Raw genomic sequence first — 24,406 nt, 5'->3', positions numbered from 1 at the left:
GGATTAATATTCTAATGACTGCAAAACTTAGCAAGAATTAACAACCACTCCATCCTTTTCATTTAATTAGGTTAAGTGATAAGCTAGGCTTGACCTGCTCAACACTGGGGCATTTCCAGATGGATTTGGAAGCAAAACATCAGGTACCTCTGGAATAGCAGCTTCAGATACTATGGATTTTAGACATATTAGGCCCAGATGACAGCTGACAGGGAATATAGAGGATCATGTTGTGGAATTAGGTGCCCAAGACACTTTTCAGCTGCCTAAATTCTCTACAGATGAAACCTGTAAGTGATCCACTAACTCACCTGGAGTCCTTGACCATGAACAATTTGAAGCTGCTCTTGAATCTTACGCAATTCTTCCTGCTGCCGATGAATGTTTGCCTCTATCATGCGTGTTCTTTGCTCTAGCTGGTCCTTCAGATGCTGCATAGCTCCTAATTGAGCTGAAAACTGAAACACAGGCTGTAGTGCAATGAATAAATTAAAAGCTGAGCAAAAATTACATTTTATTCACAAGAGATAAGTACAGTCCTCCACAAAAGCAAAGAAATCAAGCATTGCTCTTCAAATTATTAATAAACCATAATCTGAGGACCAATTAATGAGTATGAAAACATCACAGAATCAGCATTTAATTGATGTATGAGAATTGGTGAACTAAAAGAATTCCACAGCACAAGAAATTGACTGGTGTCCAAATCACAAACATATATATGTATGGGTGTGTGTCTAGCCTTAGTAATTCACATGTACTGTATACGTTAAAGTTCTCTTATGTTAAAAATTATAATTGTGCCAGTTTAGAAAGAAAGATTCACCCAGAGCTAAAATATAAAAATAACTTGGGAATACCCTCAGTCACCAAAAGCTGAAGGCTGAGTTCACAAAGAAACTATTTACCACTTCTGTTTTTCTGCAGACATCTGCTATAGACCCCAAGTCAGTGTAACCTTTTGATACCTATATCCTGTTATTACACAGCAGCATTTCACAGACCAAGCAGCCTTGTGTTACAAAGCACATGCCTGAAAGCTGCCAGCCGAGTTGATGGATTTTTAAATTCATGCCCTACAATATTTTAGCTTTAACTATTTTTATATCTATGTTGCTAATGCACAAGGCTGAAAACCATATCCGTACAAATAACAGGAAGAAAAAATTAAAGCAAAAGTGTCAAATTACAGAATTTGCTCATTTCAAGATAATCATTTGGCATCAAAGGACTCAATTTCTTAGCCCATGGATCCAGCCTGTCCAGATCCCTCTGCAGAGCTTTCCTGCCCTCCAGCAGATCAACAGTCTCACCCAACTGGGTGTCATCTGCAAACTCACTGATGGTGACCTCAATCCCTTTGTCCATATAATCAATAAGTATATTAAACTGGACTGGCCTTAGTACTGAGCCCTCTGGAACCCCACTGGCTGCCAGGTGGATGCAATTCCATTCACCACCACTCTCGGGCCTGGCCATCCAAACTGTTTTTCTCTCAGTGAACAGTGCATCCACCCAAGCCACAGGCAGCCCATTACTGCAGGAGAACAAGACTGTTTAAAAAATAATAAACAATAAATTGAGTTAATCCATACCTGAGTCATTCCAGACTGGAGCTGTAAAGTTGCAGGCTGAGATATTGCTGGTTGTGTTACAGGTTGTCCAAGAGACTGTGAGCTTAAGGACTAGGATTAGAAAAATTGTTCCATAAGCATAAGAGAATGAACTTCATATTTGACACGAAGTATTTCTTTAAAGTCAAATTTAAAACAACATTATTTGAACATATAATAGAAACTAGTAAATTGTTTCCTGAAATACTTAATCTTAGTTATTAGAGAATTAAGAAAACAAAAGCAATTGATTACCTACATAATATACACATAATTTTTCTACTGCTAAAAATATATATAAGCAGTAGGTATAAAACAGAAATTACAACTGCAAGTATTTCAGAAGTCTCAATTTCAACAAGTCTGGAAGTTAACAACTTTGATTTATTCTTTAACCTTTTTTTAGAAATATTATGTATTACATTTCTATATTAATAGAAATATATATATTAATCTGTGTTTAAAATTATAATGCATATTTTAATAAAAATATGGCATATGAAGTGAATGTATTAGTTCAACAGGAAAACGAGCACCAAGGACATGAGGCATGACAATTTCTCATACCACCAAGATTTCAGAAAGGATATGGAAGTACTAATATGCTAAGTAATAAATTTGTATGAGTTCTCTATAGGGACACACACAGCATTACATTGGTAATTTTACCTATATATATGTGTGTGTACTAAAAATCCAGAATCATAGAAAGAAGTTCTGTGTGAATAAAAGCAGAGATTCATTCACATTCCTTCAAATCCTAATGAAAAAACCTAAATACATATATGCTTAATTACTGTATTCCTTTAAAATCTACTATACCAAAGTTGCACAACGATGATGCATTTCTAAGACACGTATTCCAAGAGAAACTCCTAAAGTTTAAATTATGTTTTCAGAAGAAATAAAACAAAACTTATATGGATTTAATAATAGCTTTTAAAGGTGAACTCTACTGTTTAAGTACAACATGCTTCTCCAAAGTTACCTGACTGCTCAGAGATGATCTTCTTTGCGCAGTCTTTTCATGACTAGATAAGCCTTGCCTTGGAGGAGTGCTAGTGTCCACTGTCATTTTAGTTGGTGTTGCTGACAATGTTGAGAGTTAGAACAGAAAGAAACATCTTAATTGTTATCTCAATTCTGTAATGCAATAACCTAATTACAGGAAGCTTTTAATGAATAAAAAATCTGTAAAGGCTTGGACTCTTTTTTCCCCCTGACAACCCACCAGCAGTGCAATCTGATGGATTGAAATAGGGTGTACTAGTGTCTGACATTGTACTCTGGAAGTAAAACTACCTTTCAGAGTAGGCTGCAGATCTCTCAACCATCATAAAGGGTATCTTCACCTGCACACTTCTCATAAAATGATTATTAACTGTCAGTTGTGCATTTAATACAATTAAGTAGAGAAAGCCCTCATTGGGAAAGCATTTCTGTTTTCAGTAGTTGGTGCTTACATGAATGATCCGATACTGCAGTATGTGAAGATTTTCTTGAACTCCTGGAGGAAGCAGAAGGTGTGGGGCTGGTATCAAACCTTTCCAGTGCTTCTTTGAGACTCACTGTGTTTATGTGATTGTCAGACCCAGAGTCCTGACTCTGAAGAGACACACACAAACAACAATCATTTATCTAATCCAGCACACAACACACATTTCTGTTAGAAAATATCTCAGACCTTTTTGTTTCTAATCAACCCCCTTACATAGGCGACCATGCAGAAACAGTGGCCTGTTGATGGCTGTAAGCTCTGTTTCCATTTGAGGCTTTTATCCTTGAAAACCAAAGCTATATAAGCCTAGAAACCGAAATGCAGGCAGACTTAGGCCACAAACTGACTACTGAGCTGACCTCCTTCTGTAGCCACTCATTTCACTCTGAACAACAGTATGATGAGTGAACTGCTTATTCCTTTGAGAAAGGATGAGTTTGTTGCATTAAGAGCACTGACAGATGGAACTTGTGAAACTGCCAAAGGAAAACATTTCTGAACTGTCAGACTGAAACAAGTCAGATCATCTCCACAAGCTGATAAGACTCACTGAGCTTCCAAGGACATTAATTCAAAATAAATTTTGTATACTTTTAAGAAGTTGGACAGAACCACACAGTTAAACAGCTTCTACTTTCCTACTGGGAACTCCTTCTTGGTGTGTTGACCTTGGTTTTTCAGATTATGGGCACTTCCAGTAAGGGAAGTACCATTTATTTAGGAATCTAATGTCACAGAAATCAGATCTTAATAAAAACTTATGGGTGTTATAACTGTTATAACTACATGCATATTAATTCCTGAAAAGAGAAGGGTGTTATAGGCAGAGTTAAGCACTCTTTCTAGACTTCCTTGATAATTTTCAATAGTCACATTTTTTAGAGATGGAATAATAACTTTATTTGGGGACAAATGGCACAAAATACTTTTTGCTGCTGTATTTGCTTGAGTATTTTTAGTATGTGAAGACATAAAATAAAATTATATTAAATACTCACTTTATCTGCTGTTATCTCTGGGAGAGATTCCTCAATACCAAGTTCTCGTCGTCTTTCTGCTCTAACTTCTGCATAACTAGAAGAACAAACCAAAGATGACTGCTACATCATGGGATGATTTAAAAAATACACCTCAAAGGCCAAACTCATCAAAACCACACTGCTTATAAAGTATTTCAAGAAGTTTTCCAGTGATTCTTCACACTGCTATAATTTCTCCATCTCCAAAATACCATCAAGATAGCTCCCATACCAGTAGGATTACTTTAAAAAATAACCTACCTTACAACAGTGTGCGTACAGACAATAAACTCTGGTCTGGAATTCCACTGGTGATACGTGATATAGTAATGAGTTTGCAGCCAAATCCATTGTTGTCCCTTTGTGAGGAATCTGTAGTAACATGACTTCCCTTTCCCATATTGCATTACTATAAAGATGAAGAATAAAGTTTACTGTCTTGCCAGGTTGTAAATACTCCAATTACATTAAAAGAATATTATTTCCCAGGTTCATATTGCCGAAACCCATATCTAAATCCAGTATGAAGACAATGACCAAGAACAGGTTCAGAAATTTTCCACCAGTTTTTGCACTTATTCAACATTATAAAGCCTTTTAAATGTCATTGGAAGAACTGGAAAAGTATTAGTCATAGAGCTGTGCACTCCAATTTACCACAATGAACCCCCAGAATTGTAAGATAAAGTTAAATCTATTTTGTAGTTCTGTACCAAAAGAAAAAAAGATACAGAACAGCAGTATAATAATGTCAAACGAATGGGAGTAAAGACACTTCACTTAAAATATCACAAGATTTCACCAGAACAGTTGATCAATTTAACAAACTTGCTTGTTTTAGTGACTTAGTTGTACTCACAATGCTCATGACATTTTGCCAGATTATCTAGATCATCCACATGATAATAATCATAGCCTGATGTTCCCAAAACTTCAAATGGAAGATAACCTATTATCGGAGGTGCCCTAATTAATAAAAAAATCAATGTCATTTTATTTTTACACACATGAAGGAATCTCAAACAAATCAGAATTAATTATATAAGCTTTCTTGTTTACAGTACATGCTCCAAAGAAAATTAAAAAATTAAACCCAACACAAGCTAGTTAATGCAGATTAGTGAACTCCTAATATTACAGCCACCACTCTGATTCATCTGCTATTGCTACTACACAGAAGGAACTGCACCTGTGATCCAAGAATAGGAACTTCCATTCTAAGCTGTGTCTAGATGTGAACTCTTCGTTGGGTTCTTCAACAGTGCACATTTCCTAAAAAGGAAAAAAACCAAAAACTCTTAAGACTGCTCTATTCTAGTACCTAAGCTCTTTCAAAATCCAGACATACCTAAAGTTAGTAGATAATTCCACAATAGTTATAACGTTATTTTTAGACAGCTTCATTGGTTTTGCTTGTTTAGACGCACAGTACTGAGGTAGAATCTAATCTGAATCTAATCTCAACTGTGCCAAGCTGATGCTTGCTTGATTTAAATGGACTAACCATGTCATGAGATTAAACTCAAATGCAGTATCTACAATCACAGTAGTAACAAGCAGAAACCCACAGTTCCTGCAGTTATGCTTTTCAATTGTAACACGCAAAAGAGATGAAACATTCCCACTGGCCTGATTACAGTCTGTGTTTATAATGGGTAAAAACCAACATTAGCAAGATGGTCACATTACTCTTGAGTTTAGGAATACGATTTTCCCTTTGGTGAACACAAAGTACTCTAAATCTCTTTGAGTGCACAGACGTGTACTACCAATAACACATTATTCTTATGTTTAGAACTCATGAAAAGTAAGAGAATGGCTGTGTTTCTATTACAACAGACCCTTAAGGTGTTCTGCACATCATTCTAAATGTATTCCACTCAAATGTATTCAGAGCATGTCAGCCAACTTCTACTGTCTCTTTTGAGAAAGGTAAAGATGCCCCACTGAGTGCTGTGCCTCATGCAGAGACAGTCACAACACCACGCACCCCAAGCCAGCCAATTCTTTTGCAAACTCCTCTAGAACTGCCTTACAAGAAGGAAGAGGGATGATGGAATACATGCACACAAATACACCCTTCAAAGAATTACATTAAAATTAAGAGATAAGTGAATCTGTCTTTTTTGAACACCTGCACACATTTGTCATTTGTAGGAGCCTGCAATGGTATTCCCAGCACCAGGAGCACACTGCAATCTATTGATGATCAGGTACAAGAGTTTCCTAAAGACTGCGATGTAGAAGCTGCTGCTACACTGGCAGAATAATCACAACAAGTGTGGACAGACGAGCACACTGCTGCCCTGCAAACACCTGTAACTAAAGTAGTCCTGCAGAAAAATACAGTAGAAGACCAACACAGGGACCACCTTTCTTTTCATTCTTTCATTATTTTTTTATAATCTAAAGAGGTTAATTGCATACTTTGCAGTTTTTTAAACAGATCTAAGTTTTCTTTCTATAAAAGGCAAAAGTGACCATAACTAGGCAATGTTTTTTCCTCACATTCATCACTGTAAAATCTAAAGACAATGACCTAGAAAATTACAGAACAATGGATGAATTAGATGGAGGCAATGAACTAAACAACTCTGGGCACAAATTTACGACTGTTGATGTGAACTCCAGTCAGCAAGACTTAAGCTTCAAACCTGAAACTACCCCTAGAACCCAAAGCTCATCTACTTTTCTAAAATTACAGCATTTAATAAAGCACCACTCAAAGTAAGAGAAATGACAGAACAAGAGTATATCCTTGAGATATACTTTTGATTTGTTGCTTCTTTTGATCTAAATATTTTGGCACAAGTCAAAACAAAAGTGAAGTGCAGGCAGTAAAACCACAGTAAAAACATAATGGTTAGAGAGGAAATGGCAGCAGGTTAGTATCCAATTACTCAATGCATTTATATTAATGATTTGCAGATATTCCACTGTAAAATACCCCTGGGCAGAAGCCAGCTTGTTCAACAAGGCGTCTTGTTGAAGTTGTCAACAAGGCATCTAGAAAAGAAAGGACTTTCATTTGTAACAAAAAGTATTCTGGTAAAATCCTTTTGGCTGGATTAATCCTGCCTTCTTGATAGGATGCAATCATCAACTAGCCAAAATGCAAGACAAATGTTTTAAAGAATGTGTACAACCAAACGCCTTCACTAGAGCACAAAATTTGTGAGATGTTTTGTTGCGGAAGTGGTAGAGTCATATGCATAAAATAAAAGCGTAAACTTTAAAGGTGCAAAAAGCATTGCATATCCTGAGAAATTACATTTGAGAAAAAAAAGTCTGGAACCGTATGCCAACTGAAAGAAAGAGAATAAGTACAGATGAGCAGGAACGTTCTACCTTAAATAATGCAAGTACTGAAACACACATCTCCTTACTGGCTGCATCACACATTTGTTAGTGAAGTTACTGGGATTGTAAAATTCCTGACATACACTAATTTGCTAAAGTCTAGTCAATGCTAGCCTCAATAACAACAGAAGGTATCAAGTCTTTAATGTAAGTCTTCTTCAAAAGATTTACCAAATAAACAGCATCAGTTGAAAATCCCCAGAGGATCTTAAAAATTTTGTAGAACGGAAGCTTCCTTGGGCACTAAGGCTTCCGAGATTCAAGTACAGAAATGGAACTTTGGCCAGAGTATAATCTGTAAGGCTTTAGCCTGCAGGAGACTGAGACACTTGAAGATCATAAATGGATGTTCCTCAGCTTCCAGAAGTAGGAAACATAGAAGTTTCTGAACTGTCAGACTTTAAAAGACAGAAGCAATTGCCAATATCCAAATGTGCAAATTTTTTTCCACAATTATTTCATGAAGCAAAAATCCCACATATAACATCTCTACCAACTGCAGGCATAACAGGAAGAATAATTTTTAGACCTGCATGGGAAGAAAAGTGTCACATGAAAGATTTCCATACCTTCAGAAAGAATAAACTTTCTCTGGCATAGAGTCTGGAGAGACAAAATTCTTATTCAGCCCGACAGAACTGTGGAAATTTATATGATTTCTCCACAGGCTCCCTACTATGCTTTTGAAGTGCAAAGTATATAAACCACGTCTTCAGAAGCTACCACCAACAGTCTTCAGCTTAAGACATTAGTGCTTTAAACTTAAGAGGCAGAATGTTTAAATGTTAAGTTCTTGTACTATAGATAGTAGTTTAACATCAAGCCACATATATTTCATGGCATTACCTTACAGCTGAATTGCAAAAACAAACATTAGATAGCAGACTATCCTGAACCTTGATTCATGTATTTGTATGAAACATACGATTGGAATCACAGTCACAGACCACACTGTACTGTATTCTGAGTATTTATTTCAACTGGTTTTGGAGAGAAGCAGGATTATACTTACTGAACTACAAGTATCATATCCATTCAATTCTAAACTTGGAAAGGCACCTTCACATTGTACATTAGCAGCCAAGCAAAATGTTAGATTTAAAGCACTGACTTTCTGAATAACTGCATTGAAACAAAAGATTTCTATTATCTCAAACCCAACTCTTCATTACTGAGAAGTAATGTAGTAATGAAAAGCTTTTATTAAGCCCGCTGAGATTTACTTGTGTCAAACCCTCTGAGATTGACTTGTGTCAAACTGCAGAAAGACCACCAGTAACAAAAAATTCATATCCAAGTTTCAACTAAAATCAATCATTTCTTGAAGTGGAATCTCAGTGTAATCTTTCATACTGTTTAATTCATCTTGCTAAATTATATTCTTGTGGACTTATTCTTGCATATACCTCTTTTATGTTACCATTTAAAATTAGTGTTCACCAAAACTTTGTTTGATACTTTGCATAAAACTTAGTCTATTTGAAGTAAGAAACAGACACTTTCATATAATAGAATTCCTTATGGTTTTCGTGAATATTTTTAATGTTGTGTGCATTCTCTCTGAAGTTTTCCCATTCAGAGTCTATTTAAGAATGATATCAAAGTGATCTCATTTGTACCTACCTTGATAAATTGAGGTGTAGCTAATCTAACTGTAGCTACAAAGCAAACTTTCTCTTCATATGAGGGCCGGTGTGATCTCTGAATAGTTCCTTCAAAACCATTGTGCGCGGAGTTGGGAACTGAGGGGAGACAGAGGAGATGACAACACACATGACAATATAAGTATGGAGGGAAATGACAGAAATATCAGAAGGTAAGTGGCTCAATATTTATCTGTGGTTTGATTGTAACTTAACAGGCATTCAGAAAAATGCTCCATATTGACACTTACATGGACAGAAACAGCACCACAGTAGTAGGAGTAGTTACATAGGAGTAATGGGAACATGGCCAACAAGTAACTTTTCCAAAGAACTAAAACTACCACTGATATGATATTATTGCTGACAAAGCATTTCCAAGGAACTAGTAACAGTTCCAATCCTTGCTAACTGATAAAAATAACTGGATTACACTTTCTTAAAAATATCTTTATATTTCGGCTAATTTTTTCTTTTGAACTCTGAGGTAAGTATTTATTTTCTAGACTTTCCATCCCATTTAAACAACAAATGCTGATGACATACTGAGTAACAGAAGAATCAAAGGCACAATTATGGGAGTGAAAGAATCAGGATACTGAGCTGGGAACAAATTCCACTTATTGAATCATAGAGATGGAATCAAAAGGAGGCAAAGGATGGGCTAGACCTCAAAACAGAGTACCCTTATCTTTCATTTCCAGCAGTTAACAATTTAGTTTATATTTACTAAGGTCTAGAGATGGTGATTTCAAAACACTTTGAGGCTTTTCAAAGCCCAACTGGCTTTAATTCAGCTCTAGATTAGAACTCCTACTTCTTCATGCAGTTTCATCTTACAGCTCCTTGCTCTTTCCATCAGAAAGAAAATGGACAGTTTCTTTTCTTTTTATCTTAGCCTTTGTCCTGTGTTCTTCAGAGTTTATCTTGCCTTGTGCTAAGTGTGCAGTGGGATTATTTAATGTTATTTAGACTATATTTTAGAAAGGCTTTTGCATTTTCTCAGCTTGGTGGCTGGTCACAGTGATGTGATCTTGTTTAGCTTACATTCCACAGTAACTCCTTTTCCTAAAGGACTGCTATATGGCTGGCTGCAACCATCCCTGTTCATATAGTTTGATATTCCTAAATGTAGTAACTTGCATTGTTTCTTAGTCAATTTTTCTGGGTTTTTAGCCCAAATTAATTTTTTTCTAAATTTGGGGATGAATTCTTCTGGTTTTTTTGGTGGATTATTTCATAACTGCAATCGATGTTCCATTTTTGTAACATTAATGAAAATACTGATCAAATCCAGAAGTAGTCAATTAAAATTGCACTTTGATGGTGAACACTGGTAACCTTTCCAATGAGTTAGTGCAGCTACCCTCTAGCAATTTCAATTAACATGTGCTTCCCTTACACGTTTGTGAGAAGAAAATATGATAACAAAAACATATTTTAAAAGTCCATCATTTGTTTGTGCTTTATCCTCTTATCCACACAGTGTGTTACCCTTTGGTAGAGGAAGCTGAACTGATTTGATGCTATTTCTACCTGAAAAATCCACAGTGATTGCCATTCAATTCCCTGCTAGCTTCCTAAAACTCATACATAGTTTAATTATTTGTTCCAAAGTATTTCCAAATATTGAATCGCAACCAATAGGTCTGCAGTTTCCCAACTCCTCATTCCAAGACTACCATAATATCTGGCCTTTTCAGGACTGTTTCCTGTCTCTCCTATAATATTACACAACTGCATTTGTATTAAGGCTAAACCTCTTCTCATTTTGTGAGAGAAACACTGGTATCAGATAAAAAACCCCACAGATTTATTTACAACATGCTGGTTTTTCATAATATTTTTGGGTGAGCTTTCTAAGAATCTACTACTGATTACACTGCAGAACCCACTTGGACAAATAAACAGGCTGCTCAAGTAAACAGTCAGTACAACCTAGCCAAACAGATTAGAGAAAGATTATACATAGCTAATAAAAATCATTTCAACGGAAGGGAATAGGAACTCAATGTAAAAAACTGTACAGCCCACCCACTCATCTCAGTGGTAATTCCTGTCAAGTGAAGAACAGCATTGAAATGGGGGGGGAACCTGCATTTTCCTCCCCAGCTGCCTGTGCAGGTACTCAGTACCACTAATCTTCAAGTTAGTCACCTGCTTAAATATGGCTTATGCTGAACTAAATTCAGACTCTATGTTAAAGCATTTGCTTAAATTTCTCTTACATTCTTTTAAACAATGTTTTACTGAATACTAGTTTTCTTTAATTTAAATCATTAAGCACAATTACTACATTTTGCATTCAAATACACAGACCTGCAATACATGATAGGCAATTTTTCTTCTTTTCCATTACACCAATATAGAAGTGACAAAAGTGCTTTAAGATCTTTTGAAAGCCTGATTTTAGTTCACCTATATTTTGCACTGTAGTCCCAAGCCAGTTTAGCTGTGCAGCTACCTACGTGTTCCATTCCAACACTGCTGAAATTACTTACCATGATTCAAACACTTGAAATTTCCTATAAATTTTACATATTCATATGTAGGTTGCTCTTTTGGATCTATTGTTCCTCGCAGCATATGGCAACAGAATTCTAGCTGATTTTTTGCTAGAAAAAAAAACAAACCAAAGTAATAGGCTGTATGCTTGATGCTACACATGCAACATGAAATGGAAAACAGGAATAATTAAGCTGAATACAACTGAGGTACTGCAAGTGTAGTGGTTACAGCTGGCTACAGTGACGCCTAGGAGTGGCTACCTAGAACAGAGGCCAGACAAGATTAAGAAAATAAAGTGGGTACAGTAAAACCTTGGGCAGTCAGAAGCCTTCCAGAGGATACACTCAAGATGGACAATGGTCATGAGCTTTTCAGACAGATATACATTTGGTCCATTTACATATCAGGGGTTAATCCTCCAATTATAGCTTCAGCTAATAAAGTCATATACCCCCAGTTTACTCCCCTCCTCTCCCCCAATTCACTTTTCTTTAAAATTTTCGGGGCCTGAGGCTGTAGGGTGTCCTTCAATCTCAGGCCTAGAGGGATTGTTTTGTCTGAGCAAAATGTGAACTAACACTTTATACGGAGTTTACAGTTATGCAGTAGTGCAGTATAGGATTTGAAAAATATAAAGGGTAAAATCATAAGGCATCAACAGTGTCTGCTTTTAACCAGTATGACAGTAACTAACCTAAAGAACTCCTATAGGTTTTGTGGACAAAGGGCTTGAATATTAGTGACATGAAAACCTCTGAGAACTAGAGCTGTACTAAAGAAAATGCCCTAAACTTAAGTTCACTAAAGCACGTGCTCCCAAACTCCAATAGGCTGCTATGTATTTATACTTGCCAACTGCTAAACTGTCTAAATAGAAGCTCTATAAACAATATGAACATTTCTGACACACAGGAAACTTACAGACTGAAAGGCAAGACAACTTTGAAAATTCTACTCTAGAGCAGGGGTGACACAAAGTAACACTTCTATTCTTCAGGGCTGAAGTATGTGTGTTTGCTTAAATAACACTGGAAAAACTGATCCTGTATAATTCCAAGTAGATAGTTTTAACACTACCACTGTACTGGTTTTATCTGGGATAGGGTTAATTTTCTCCATAGCAGCTCACATGTTGCTCTGTTTTGGATTTTGACTAGAACAGTGCTGCAAAGACAGGGATGTGTCCATTACTGCTCAGCAGCACTTCCTCAGTGCAAAGGCCTTCTCTGTATCTCCCTCTGCTGCACTGGGGAGGCTGGGGATGCACCAGGAGCTGGGAGGGGACACAGCAGGGAGAGCTGCACTAAGGGATATTCCATACTGTACGGCACTGTGCTCAGCAATAAAAGCTGGGGAAAGGAAGAAGGGGGAGACGTGGGTTTACAGCATTTGTCTTCCCAAGTAATCATCACACTTCTTGCTTTCCTAGAGATGGGTGAACTACTCCCTACTGACCAGACAGAGCAAACAAATTCTTTATTTTGCTTTGCTCGTGAAGACAGCTTTTGACTTCACCTTCAATCTGCCTTTATCACAACCCACAAGTCTGCTGACCCTTACTTTTTTGATTCTTTGCCCATCCAACTGAGAGGAGTGAGTGAGTGGCTGTGCGGGGCTGAGCTGCTTAGAAGGGTTAGCCCAAAATAAGTACTTACATTTTAAGTATTCTGGTGTCAAGGAATCACTTTCCAGCAGATGAGAAGACAATATTTTATAAATTTCTGAATGTTCCCCCTCTGGGATAAAATTAAATACACTCTGATCCACAAGATCAGACTGAAAGAAAAAGATTTAGTAAGCATTAATTCAAGATATACAATGTCACAAAGCCTACTATTTTAATGCAAAACAATTCCACAGTTCATTACTGACTCAACAAAGCCACCTGCTGGAATACATATTAGTAATTTCCAAGAAAAAAACCTCACTCTGATATGCCCGCCCCATGGAGGGTGGTAAATGAATTCCTTGCTTTGATTCACACGCACACATGGCTTTTGCTTTACCTATTAATCTGTCTATTTCAACCCATGAGTTTTCTCACTTTTCCCCTTCCAACTGCCTCCCCCATCCCACTCAGGGGTGATGAGTGAGCTGCTGGGTGAGGATGAGTTGCCAGTTACCATATTTTATAATCACTTCCATAGCTATGGACACAAAACTGCAAACAGCAGAGATGGATGCAGCAAAACTGAACAACTGAACAATTATATGCATAAATGCATTTGGTTAAGTATTCAAAAAAGAGGAATCATAAAATGCCTGTTTAGAATTCATAAATCACATCCAAAAGCCAGAAACAAGAACCTGGCAAATTCTACTAAAAGAAAAAATAAAAATCACAATTACCTGCATATTTTTAAAAATTCTCAGACTGTTATCACACATACCTTAAGAGAATTTATTTTGCCTCTTACCACAGTAAGACAACTTGCCTTTAAAGAGAATTTGTCCTTCTCTTCTAGGAAAGCACTCAATTTAAGTCATCAATTGCTCTCACTGATTAATTTGCCTCACTTCAGAGTAATATTATTCAAAACTTTAAAAACCAGAATGTTACATGTACCAGTGAGCAATGTCACCCAGATTAAAGATAAGTGAATATGATAAACTCACAAATATATAATGAACTCAAAAAGCAGAACCAGCAGAAATGTATTTATCAGAGTGCTTTGTCAAGAAAGAAGTAAAAAGCAGTTTAAAAATTTTCAATTATTAAGATCTTTTGTAATACTCTTCTGACTCGTGTAGAGGCTGACAACTCTAAAGGGCTTCCTGCAACCAACTGTTAGACTGAAATTGATGCTAGGCACTTCATAATCCTTTCTAACAGTGTGCTGACTGCATTCTGCATTTCCAAAGGAAAGGTTTAATATATAAGACAGACCAGTAGGAAGCAGTTGTGCTGAAGAAAAAGTCAGAAACATTAAAATATAGCATACATCTGTCCTACAATGCCAAAAAGGCCAACAATTAATTAGTACTCAGAACACCAATCAACCACAGACCAACTGATATGTTACTGAAAGCAATTTGTTACTTACTGGCAAATGTTCAAGTAAGGGAGTTATACTTTCAGACACATATATTATATTTCCATCTGTCATAATTGCTAAAAAAAAACCATCAAGAGCCTGAAATTAAACATAACGGGCAGTTAAATAAAAAAGAAACAGAGCATACTAAAAACTTTAAGCTATATTAAATACGGAAAATAATACAGATAATTTTTACTTTAGTTTATTACAGAAATGGGAATGTCTTTCCCTACTAAAAATTCTTAATCTGATTTTTACACTAAAAGCATTACAATTTCCATATTGTTCTGTTGTTAAATAATCTGTGGTTTCAGAAGCAAGTACATATATAGACAGCCAACTCCCACTCTGCCTGCCTGTTATTTTTAATTCTGTCACCATTTTAGACATCCGAAAGCTCATAAAAATGAGCTACAGACAAAAGCAAGAAGATGCAGGAAAACTATGAGAAGAACAAGTAAAACAGCCAGCAAAATCAATGAATTTTAGTATTTAAAAATCTCAATACTCCCAATCTCAAAGAAAGAAGCTTGTAGTGAGATTTTATTGCAAACTTGTGAGATACAGTTCTGACTGCCTTATCTTCTACTGAACTCAAATTTCTTTCCTCTGAATACAACATGTTTCAGTTGAAAACTACCAACAAAAGCATGACAACTGTATTTCTAAATAAAATTTTAAAGCTCACATCTTTGTAAAAACCTCTTATATCAGAGGATTTTTTAAAATCTTTTGAATACCAAAACCCGATATTTTTTTGTATCTGTGCATCAAAGCAAAGGTTTAACTATGAAATGAACATAAAACAGTTTTTGTTAATTTGTAATATTTTTCATTTATTAAAAATTGTTTCACTAACAAGATATTACTTATGTTAATTTTTAATGAAAAATAGCTTATACTTAAAGTTTCTTTCTGTAGTTTTGCAACTAATCTCGTAATCTTCAAAATAATACTCTCAGACAAGTTATTGAAAGCATAGCAAGTAAAGATATTAAAACACTTATTGCTTACAAGTTACATGGATACGTTATGCTTTTTTCATAATTAGGATTGTTAACTTATGCACAATAATGCTTTCTCTAGTACCTTCCTTCTGCTGATAATTTAAAATATCCACTTGGACAGTAAACATCTTCATTTACGGACTTGCTCTGTTACTATATTTATTTAATTGAAAATGTAGGTCAAAGAAAATCTGCATTTCTGAAACTCTGAATACATAGGATTTCTGATGGTTTATCTTCAGGAAAACATACAGTTACAACCCAAATATGAGAATAAAAAGGTATGTCATCAAACTGAAAAATTTCAGAATGGAATGATTCCTGCTGAGGAATTATTCTACTCCCAGAAAACCAGAAATAATATACCTCTAACATTAACTGTGTGAACTCTTCATTACTAAGGAATGTTGGTTTCCAGTCCTGTCGAATTTCACTGGCGTCTGATTGTGCAGTAATTTCTACAATCAAACACATACACAGTATAAGGATTAATATTTCCAAAAACCATTTTTCCCCCTAAACTACATACACACAGTTAAGAAAGAGGAGAAAGTTCTCCAGTCTCCTCTGTGATTCATTCATTACATATAGACATTGCTCCTTAAAATGTTGTCTCCCATGTCATAATTAAAATTGTTTTCTCTTTCCTTCAACCAGTTTGTGCTACAGTCCTGCCAGACTTCAAGGTAATACTGAAGTAATGGACTTTGATAACGAAAAAATACTATGCTTTCCTCTGAGACTATAATAAAATGTTTTATTAAGAGTGTTGTTTACAAAGGTTCAGAAAGCCAAAATTCCTGATCTGTTTAGGTAATTTAAATGGCTAATAATCAAGTATCTTGGCAAATCCTTGTCATTCTAAGCCTTGCAAAAAAAAATTGTCATTGTCCTTTCTCTTCTTCCTGCTCTTTTCTGGTTACACTTAAAAAAGAGTAGTTTTACAACAAAGATTGTTAAGTGCTCTATGACAGACTCCACTCTAGAATTCCTGCCTGTTACAAACACACAGATGAGTTTGGACACAGATGTAGAGATTAAGTAGAGATTCCTGAAGGAGTTGAGAAATATATAGATTAACTTCTATACAGGTGAGAGGATCAACAGCTGCTAAGCAAAGCCTGACCCTGGGTTCTGAAAGTGATGCTTCCTTATCAACCAATAACTGAAACAAGAAGCAAGACCTCACAGCACTTCAGTTTTGATGAATAAATGAATAACAAGGGCATCACAGAAGTGCTGGTTTTAAGAACAATCTTGGACAAGCAATTAAGTATTCAGACAAATCAAAAGAAATGAACCAATTCTTTAAGGTTTTTGATCTTTAAAGGACAAATCCATACAAAGTTCGTAAGCTAGAGTTTTAGTTCAGATGGTTTAAAGAACCAGAAAACCTGGAATTGAGTTAAAATATGCAAAGGGCTGGAGCAGTTTGTAATTTTGTTTACCACACTGAACAGGGAAAACTTCACAAAAGAGCTTTAGACTTAACTAAAAGAACAGCAAACAACAGCAACGTCATGCAAGAAACTGGCCAAAAGTGGAAAGCTGCAAGAAGAGGTGAAAAAAACAACAAATAAGACTTTCCAATTATCAGCACTTACAAAACATAAATTAATCAGGCTCTTCCAATCTGTTTTGAAATGGTAGCACAAAGCAGAAAAAGGCTGAAGAATAAATAGAGCCTAAGTATAACCTCAAATGTAGCTTTGATAGATACTGAACACTGAAGGGCAAGTCAAAGGACACAAAACCGAAAAGCTCTGCCACCAAAGTGGAGGCAAAATTCCAGGAACTTAGTGCATTCATTCCACAGAACACAGATAATCTTCACTTTTAACTGGGAAAGTCTGATTCATTGGCTCATTCTGGCCCTTATAACCATCCTACTTCAGAATTAAAAATACTGTCTTTTGCACTAGAATGGATTTATGCTAAATAAAAGCTGAAGTTCATGTCTTTAACAAACCATTCTGAAATACCGCAAGTACAGGTGTTCTTTTAAATTTTCCATCATTAGAGCAAGTGTGATAGAGGCAAACAGAGGCAAAGCAACACAAAGAACATGTTTCACTTGGTACCTTCAGAGAACTGCCTACAAATTCTGTCAGAAGGTTGCACCCATAGATAAATGACAATAAGGTCACATTCCTGAGCTAGGTAACAGAAAGAGCATAACCAAACTCACACATTAAACTTCAGTCTTCAAGTTCTGTATCTGAAGTAACTCTACACCAGCATGAGAATTCTCAAAAGAAATTGCTAGCCAAGTAAGATCTGTACCATTTCTCTGTGGGCTGTAGGAGTAACAGTCTACTACCTGCAATTATTCTACCTGAAATTATTCTACCTCGGTATTTGTTAATTTTAAAAAATTTCTTGTTTACAAATTCATCATTCAAGATGACAGGTAGTATTAGTCAAACAGAAGCTCTCAGTGATACAATTTCTATGTGTTTAGTCTCCTGTATTTTCCCAGAGAGAAAAAGAATCCACACTGGCCAACAACCAATTCAGACAGTTCATCTGGAGCTGGTGCCAGAGTACCTAGCTTGGATAATCTGGAGATAGTCCAGAAAGAACCAGAGGCAATGCAGTTAAATCCTGGTGGCTGAACACAGTAGGATTTCAACCATAAAGCAGCTACTCAGTGCTGAACAATCCATTTATTGCTAGGTCATTCAGCTTTATTGTAACACATCCAAGCACTTCAGAAGATAAAATATTCTTCTGAACTTTGCCAACAGTTTGTCCAAAAACATTTTAATGTAAAATACTGCACAGCAATGCTAGTAAGGACTGGCAGCCAGAGCTTTAGAGAACTTAATATGATATGTGCAGTCACACAGAGCTGCATTCTGTCACATCAAGTGAAGGACAGAAGTGCCATGCCTTAAAAGGCAACCATCTCCTGAGCTGCTTTTTGCCCCTTTATTAAAAAAATCAAATCTCAGAAAGCACTTTGAAGAAAAAATAATATCGCTGGTGCTGCTGGCTGGCTGACACACATTTGTTCTGCATTTTATGTTTTGTGTCAGGAATCACTAAGATAAAATAATTTTGCAACAGAACTGATTTTCACAAAGCCTTATAACCTACAGAACTGAATTTTACACAAGAGTGGCCTTCATACTGCTTTTCTTTTTGTTAAGAGACACATGTATCTCCGAAAATTAAAACAGCATAATCAGTATTTAATTGGAAAGAAAATCCCCAAACCTATGAATTCTTATATGAATTATAGCCCCCTCCTTTCTCATTTGAGTTATGTTTATAATTTTATTAGCATTATTCAGTACAAATTTTGTGTTACTGGAAACATAACGCTAATGGAAGAGACGTGCTAGGGCATGGAAAAACATATCTCATACCTTAAATTGACACACATATTGTTGATAATTACATAACTATTCATCTACTTAATAGCTTTACTTATTTCATAATCTTACAGCTACTTCTTTTGACCCTACTGCTTTCTAGATAGTACGTACTCCAAGAAATTACCCAATGAAATTATTTAATTAGAAAAAGAGTCCATATTCTTCAGTTTTCATCTTATTTTTGGCAGTGTGAACCACAAGGTGCCATATTAAGAACAAGTGTAGGAGCAGGAACAGAGATTTTTTTATATATATAATATCTAACAGCCATAAACAAGCATACATTTGGTGGAAGAATTTTTTTCATGACAGAAATAACAACCCTCAACAAACTTCAGTACAACATATCTGGGTATATCCCACCATCAGCTGATGCAAACAGCCAGAGGAACAAAGCATAGCAAGGATGTTCAAGGATATTGATCGTTTTGACATTTCACATGACCTTTAAAGAACAACACACACACACATACACTCAGTGGTTTATACATTCATGCATACATTTTAAAACTTTAAAAGTTTAGCTAAAAGTATTTATAGATTTTTCTGGCATTTTTTCCCAGCTAAAAGTGAAAAAAAAAAGCCAAAATGAAATGCCCATACTCCTGATCTCTATACCCTGTATTTCACTTTCTCTTGTCAAGCAACCAACCCAGAAACATTGCTGGAAATCACAATGCCCTATTACCTTATCACCTTTGTTTAAGCAGCTTGTTGTGCAGGCACTTGACATGACAAGAAGGAGCACTAACTTCTCTTGGACTAGCTTTTCAATGATTTATCTTGTTTCATGTAGGACCCAGAGAGACTAATCAACTGTTCAATTCAGGCTTATCTAAACAACCAAGTAAGTATTTCCAGCAAGTACTCCCAAGGAAATGGATGAGCAGCTTTCCTGCGAAGCAAAACTTCTAACCACTTGCACCAATGTCTGTCCAGAACAAAAAACTTTGAGGTTACTTCAAAAATAGATCTTCTCTTTGTGAAACAGATTTAACTGACAACTATGGAACAAAACAAATAGTACTTGGCTTTTACACAGTTTTATCTCTGCTACCTAGATGATCTTAAGAATATCTTTCTCCAGAAGTGCTTCACATCTTTTTGACGAATTCCTTAAAAAAGCTGCAAAATTTTTACTATTTTATGTAATAACTTATCATTTTAAAAATTAAGAATTTGTAAAGAACGTTTATTGTTACCTTTGTGCTTCCGTAAAAAGTCAATGCTCTTCTGCAGCACAGTGGATTTATCCATCTTCCGAGCATTACCGGGAAGCATGGAACCCAACTCTTTGATAAGTACATTAAATTGATCTCGACGTTTCTTTTCGGACTTGTTTCGAGACACTCTGAAAAGCAAATCAGGAAATGTTTCATAAAAACTATAAGACTTTCTTGTAAGCTGTATACTACTTCCAGGTTCCTGAAGCAAAGTGCCCCTTTAGAATTTCTGTTGTGATAACTGTCACAAAAACACCTACTCTGTATCTCAGACATTTTTGAAGAACGGCTTCCTCCACAAGGAACAGTGCAGCGAAGCCTTTGGAATAAAGTATCATTTTACAAAACACAAATAACTGAACTACAATTATAAATATACCTGAAAGATCACAGTAGAAGACATGTTGTTGAGTAATATGTTTATTTGTAAGAATAACTATTTTATTGTTTAGAAATCACACTGATAAGTTAAAGCATACAAGTATAGGATCCTTCTTAGCTTTAATAATTTTGAAATTTACCTTTTTGCTTTATCTTTGTCATCTTCTTCCACCAGCCCATCAAAAATGCTTCCGTCATTTCTGAAAGAAACCAAAAGAAATAAATGGTGGAGTGGAAATTCCTCTCCTTTAAAGTCCAATCACAAAGAAGGAGGAAGGGGAATTCACCATCATCATCTCCATTAAAGAAAGCAACTGTTTTATGTCTCACAAGGACCATCATCAGTAACCTGAAGCTAAGTCTTCTATGTTCTGCTTGCATTTACTAAAGAAAAAGCAAAAAAACCCTTCTATTTCTGACACAACTGTTTCTCAAAAGAACTTACAGCCCTATACAAACACTTAATTGAACAATGCTTAAATTTGCTTTTCTACCTTCTCGATTACTTACCCTTTTGAAAACATGGGAGAGGAGATATGTAATTTATTTTTACTTACTGGCAATTTCTATTCCAATTATTGAAAATGCATTTTTATTAAATTCTGAAATACTATTAGCAGAAGAGTCCTAAGGAATATGCCATACTTCATCCATATATTTCATTTCATAAATACATAAATAATATCAATGTTAAACAGTAACTATTAATTATATTTTCTTCCTCAATAAGTATCACATAACTTTCTTAGCTTGGCAACTGTCCATCTACTGCTAAAGAGGTGTTAAAATACCAAAATAAGAATGTGATTTCCTTTGAAGATGCCTCAGTATCCTTCATACAATTCCTTTGTTTCACTTCCTTTTGCTTTGAAAGTGAAGTCAAAACTGTTCTTCTGTTTTCCAAAACTGCTGCATAATGGACTTTCACATGTTATTTCTCTAACTTCTCCCTGCTTTCAGTCTATTTAGTGCTGTCCACACTGAACCCTGTGTGTTTATCCTGGAATTTCTTATCCAAATGTTTCCTTCCCTTAAGCCAAGTAACCTTTCTAAAATGCTTACCTCATCTCTCTGATTTATAAACCATCAGGCAATTGTACTGTACATTATGATAAGCAGTGATGTTAGGAAGTTACTATTTTGTATGCTACTACATAAACATCAAGCTTTTAGAAGCAATTTATATATTTAAAAGGCTGAAGTTTCAGTGAGATGCCACAAAATTTCATTACAAGAACTGACATGTTAAACAAGCATTACAGAAGTTTTACCTTCTGCTTTTATTCTTTTTTTTTAAATTGTGTTTAACTTGATGTAAATTAGATGCAAGTTTCATTTCCCTAAGTCTCAAAAATGGTGATATATAGGATATTAAGTACAGATGTTCACCTAAGCTGCTAAGAGAGTGCAGCTCAAGGAATCAAGTAGAAAACATATCTCAGCCATTACTTTTCCCTTGAAATAGGTTAGCAGGTCACTTTACGATCATCTACAGCAACACTAATCATTTAAATGTATTTGCTTTTCTTAATTAAAAACTGAAGTACTAAAAAAATTAAAAGTTCAAGTAAACGTTAAAAATCAGCTCAACTTTCACAGATGTTGTTCCACGGCTGAAAACAAGTAATGCATTTTAAGATTAACCTCAAGCAAATGAAATCACTATTTCCAGTGACTACAAAATGACACATCTAACAACTACCAAATTAACTTTGTCAAAAATAATGAATCATTCTTTAATTTTTGCATAAGTTAAATCTAAATGTATTAACCATACAAAAAAGACTATTAAAGAAAGAACTGAACAGTAATTCTCCCAAAACTCTCCATATCTATTAACATACCTGTCTGCAATGGAGCTCATTTTATGGGTGCTTATGGTAAAAAACATAACATATCACACTTTAGTCTTGTGGTAGACATTTGTACGCTTGCCTATAAGAGAAGAAATAACATCAAAATATGAGGGAAAAAAATGTGATCTTTGTTAGAGCATACAGACATTTTCATTTGCTCCTAATCCTCCCATCTCTTCCAGCCTTCTGCTCTGTCCTCCTACCTTCTCTAAAGCAGGCACCATTTCTGACATAACCTGGGCCTTAATATCTCATTTTACAGAACAGAGCTCAAGAGAACATTACTAAAGGTGACAGTAAATAAGTCTGTACAAAACCAGTACAAACCTTTTTATGACTCTGAATTCAGATATAGCTTTTAATTTTTATTTTAATTTTTTCCTAAAGACCCCTCCTAAGTTTGAAGGCTGAACAGATGTTAAATACACTTCTATTTAGAAACAGTGCATGCACAAAGCACTTGGGATAAAGTACTTTACAACTATAATTTATTCTTACTGTACTTTTTCTTGAGCACACTGTTATCACAGATACGTGAAAAGATAACAACAAGATACCAATTAGAATGTGATCTCGGTACTGTGAGAAATTTAATCTGACCATTTCTTAAAGCAGTCACTTACTAATGACAGGAAGTTTTTAGTTTTCCAGATGTGCATTTGACTTTGAGTTAAGAATGTGAACAAAATAATAATAGTGAGAGAAGCAATATAACACAGGTTATGAAAAGGCTAAATTCAAACATAAAACCATAGAATTAAACCTGTTTCTTTCATATGAAAAGTCAGTTTTCAGCAGCTGCTCATATGGAGCAGCAGGATTGTAACACTGACAGTGATTATGGAACAATTTCATGCAGTAGGTTTCAAAGGAACTTGCCGATCTTCAGGAATTTTTAGTAGGCTACAAACTTAATAGGAAAAAGGCTATTTATTTCAAAGAAGATGATATTAGTCCATTTAGTGACTCAACACTTTCTGAAAAAGATTTATTTGTTTCTGAGACTACTAAAACCAGTGGAACTTGCAGTGTCAATACCAAAAGAAACATGGCAGCAAAAGCCTGATGAGGGAACTGAGGAAGAAAGCTTGTGATTCAACCAAACTGTCTCTACATCTACAACAGCCACATACTGTGTAGGTTTCATTCACAAGAAGGAAACAATTTTTCACCACAAAGTTTCATAACTTGAGTGCAGCAGGAAAGCAAATGGGAGAGCTGTGCTGCAGCAGAATCTCTTTCAAGGCATATCACAAGGCGTGCTGTTGTTTCTGCCCAAATGCCCCACTTCTTCAATTAGCATGGACCGCCTTTGCCTTGCCTTCACCCTCCAAAATCTTGTGCTATGAAGACACACTGGCAGCAAACCACTTCTTCCCTACAATTCTTCAAAATAACAACTGCACTGGCCATACTGACAAATTAAATTCCCCAAATTAGTTGGCCAAGTAACAGAGTTGTGGCATTTGAAAACCAGCTAAAAATGGCACGAGAAAAGTGAATTATGAAGAAGCGTCTGTTTGAATTTTTGTCAAAAGTGCACAGTAAAAGACAGGTTGCTCAGCAGTAAAAGCTAACTATCGTGACTGGCATGGAACTAAGTTTACAATCAAGACAAAAGCTATAAACTTGTTTTCATTTAGCTTACGTGGTAAGCACTAATACAGCTACGCACTAATTACACTTCTAGTTCTGTGTTAATTTTTATACAGAAATGGTACCTAAAATTATAGGGATCAAGAGCAACATGAAATTCTGTAAGACAAATTATACACTTTCCCTAATCTGCAAAAGAAAAACATCTGTACAGCTAAATACAGAAAACTTTTACTTGCGACATAACTGACATATTCATTATGCAGAATCAGAATTTAAAAATC

At 35.6% G+C, this 24,406-nt stretch overlaps 1 protein-coding gene across 9 annotated transcripts in view; it reads right to left on the bottom strand.

Moving 5' to 3' along the window:
* Window positions 1-24,406, bottom strand: part of CLOCK (clock circadian regulator) — a 65,029-nt gene that overhangs the window by 10,154 nt on the left and 30,469 nt on the right. For 7 of the 9 annotated variants that reach the window (XM_064418129.1, XM_064418126.1, XM_064418131.1 and 4 more), the window contains 16 exons: window positions 22,515-22,605; window positions 20,811-20,870; window positions 20,269-20,417; window positions 16,053-16,144; window positions 14,686-14,775; window positions 13,297-13,417; window positions 11,635-11,748; window positions 9,114-9,232; window positions 5,320-5,402; window positions 4,990-5,096; window positions 4,392-4,539; window positions 4,110-4,185; window positions 3,077-3,218; window positions 2,602-2,702; window positions 1,596-1,685; window positions 312-470 (listed from right to left, as the gene is read on the bottom strand). In XM_064418129.1, the coding sequence (XP_064274199.1) occupies window positions 312-470; window positions 1,596-1,685; window positions 2,602-2,702; window positions 3,077-3,218; window positions 4,110-4,185; window positions 4,392-4,539; window positions 4,990-5,096; window positions 5,320-5,402; window positions 9,114-9,232; window positions 11,635-11,748; window positions 13,297-13,417; window positions 14,686-14,775; window positions 16,053-16,144; window positions 20,269-20,417; window positions 20,811-20,870; window positions 22,515-22,561 (1,698 nt within the window). In that variant the 5' untranslated portion in view covers window positions 22,562-22,605. Of the gene's footprint in view, window positions 1-311; window positions 471-1,595; window positions 1,686-2,601; window positions 2,703-3,076; window positions 3,219-4,109; window positions 4,186-4,391; window positions 4,540-4,989; window positions 5,097-5,319; window positions 5,403-9,113; window positions 9,233-11,634; window positions 11,749-13,296; window positions 13,418-14,685; window positions 14,776-16,052; window positions 16,145-20,268; window positions 20,418-20,810; window positions 20,871-22,514; window positions 22,606-24,406 lie in introns of those variants that run through there. The other 2 variants (XM_064418134.1, XM_064418135.1) reach the window with 2 other exon arrangements.

Source organism: Passer domesticus, chromosome 4 (genome assembly GCF_036417665.1).
Source record: "Passer domesticus isolate bPasDom1 chromosome 4, bPasDom1.hap1, whole genome shotgun sequence".
NCBI classification, from domain to species: Eukaryota; Metazoa; Chordata; class Aves; order Passeriformes; family Passeridae; genus Passer; species Passer domesticus.
The sequence above is the reverse complement of the archived record's forward strand: the minus strand, read 5'-3'. Positions and strand labels throughout refer to the sequence as shown.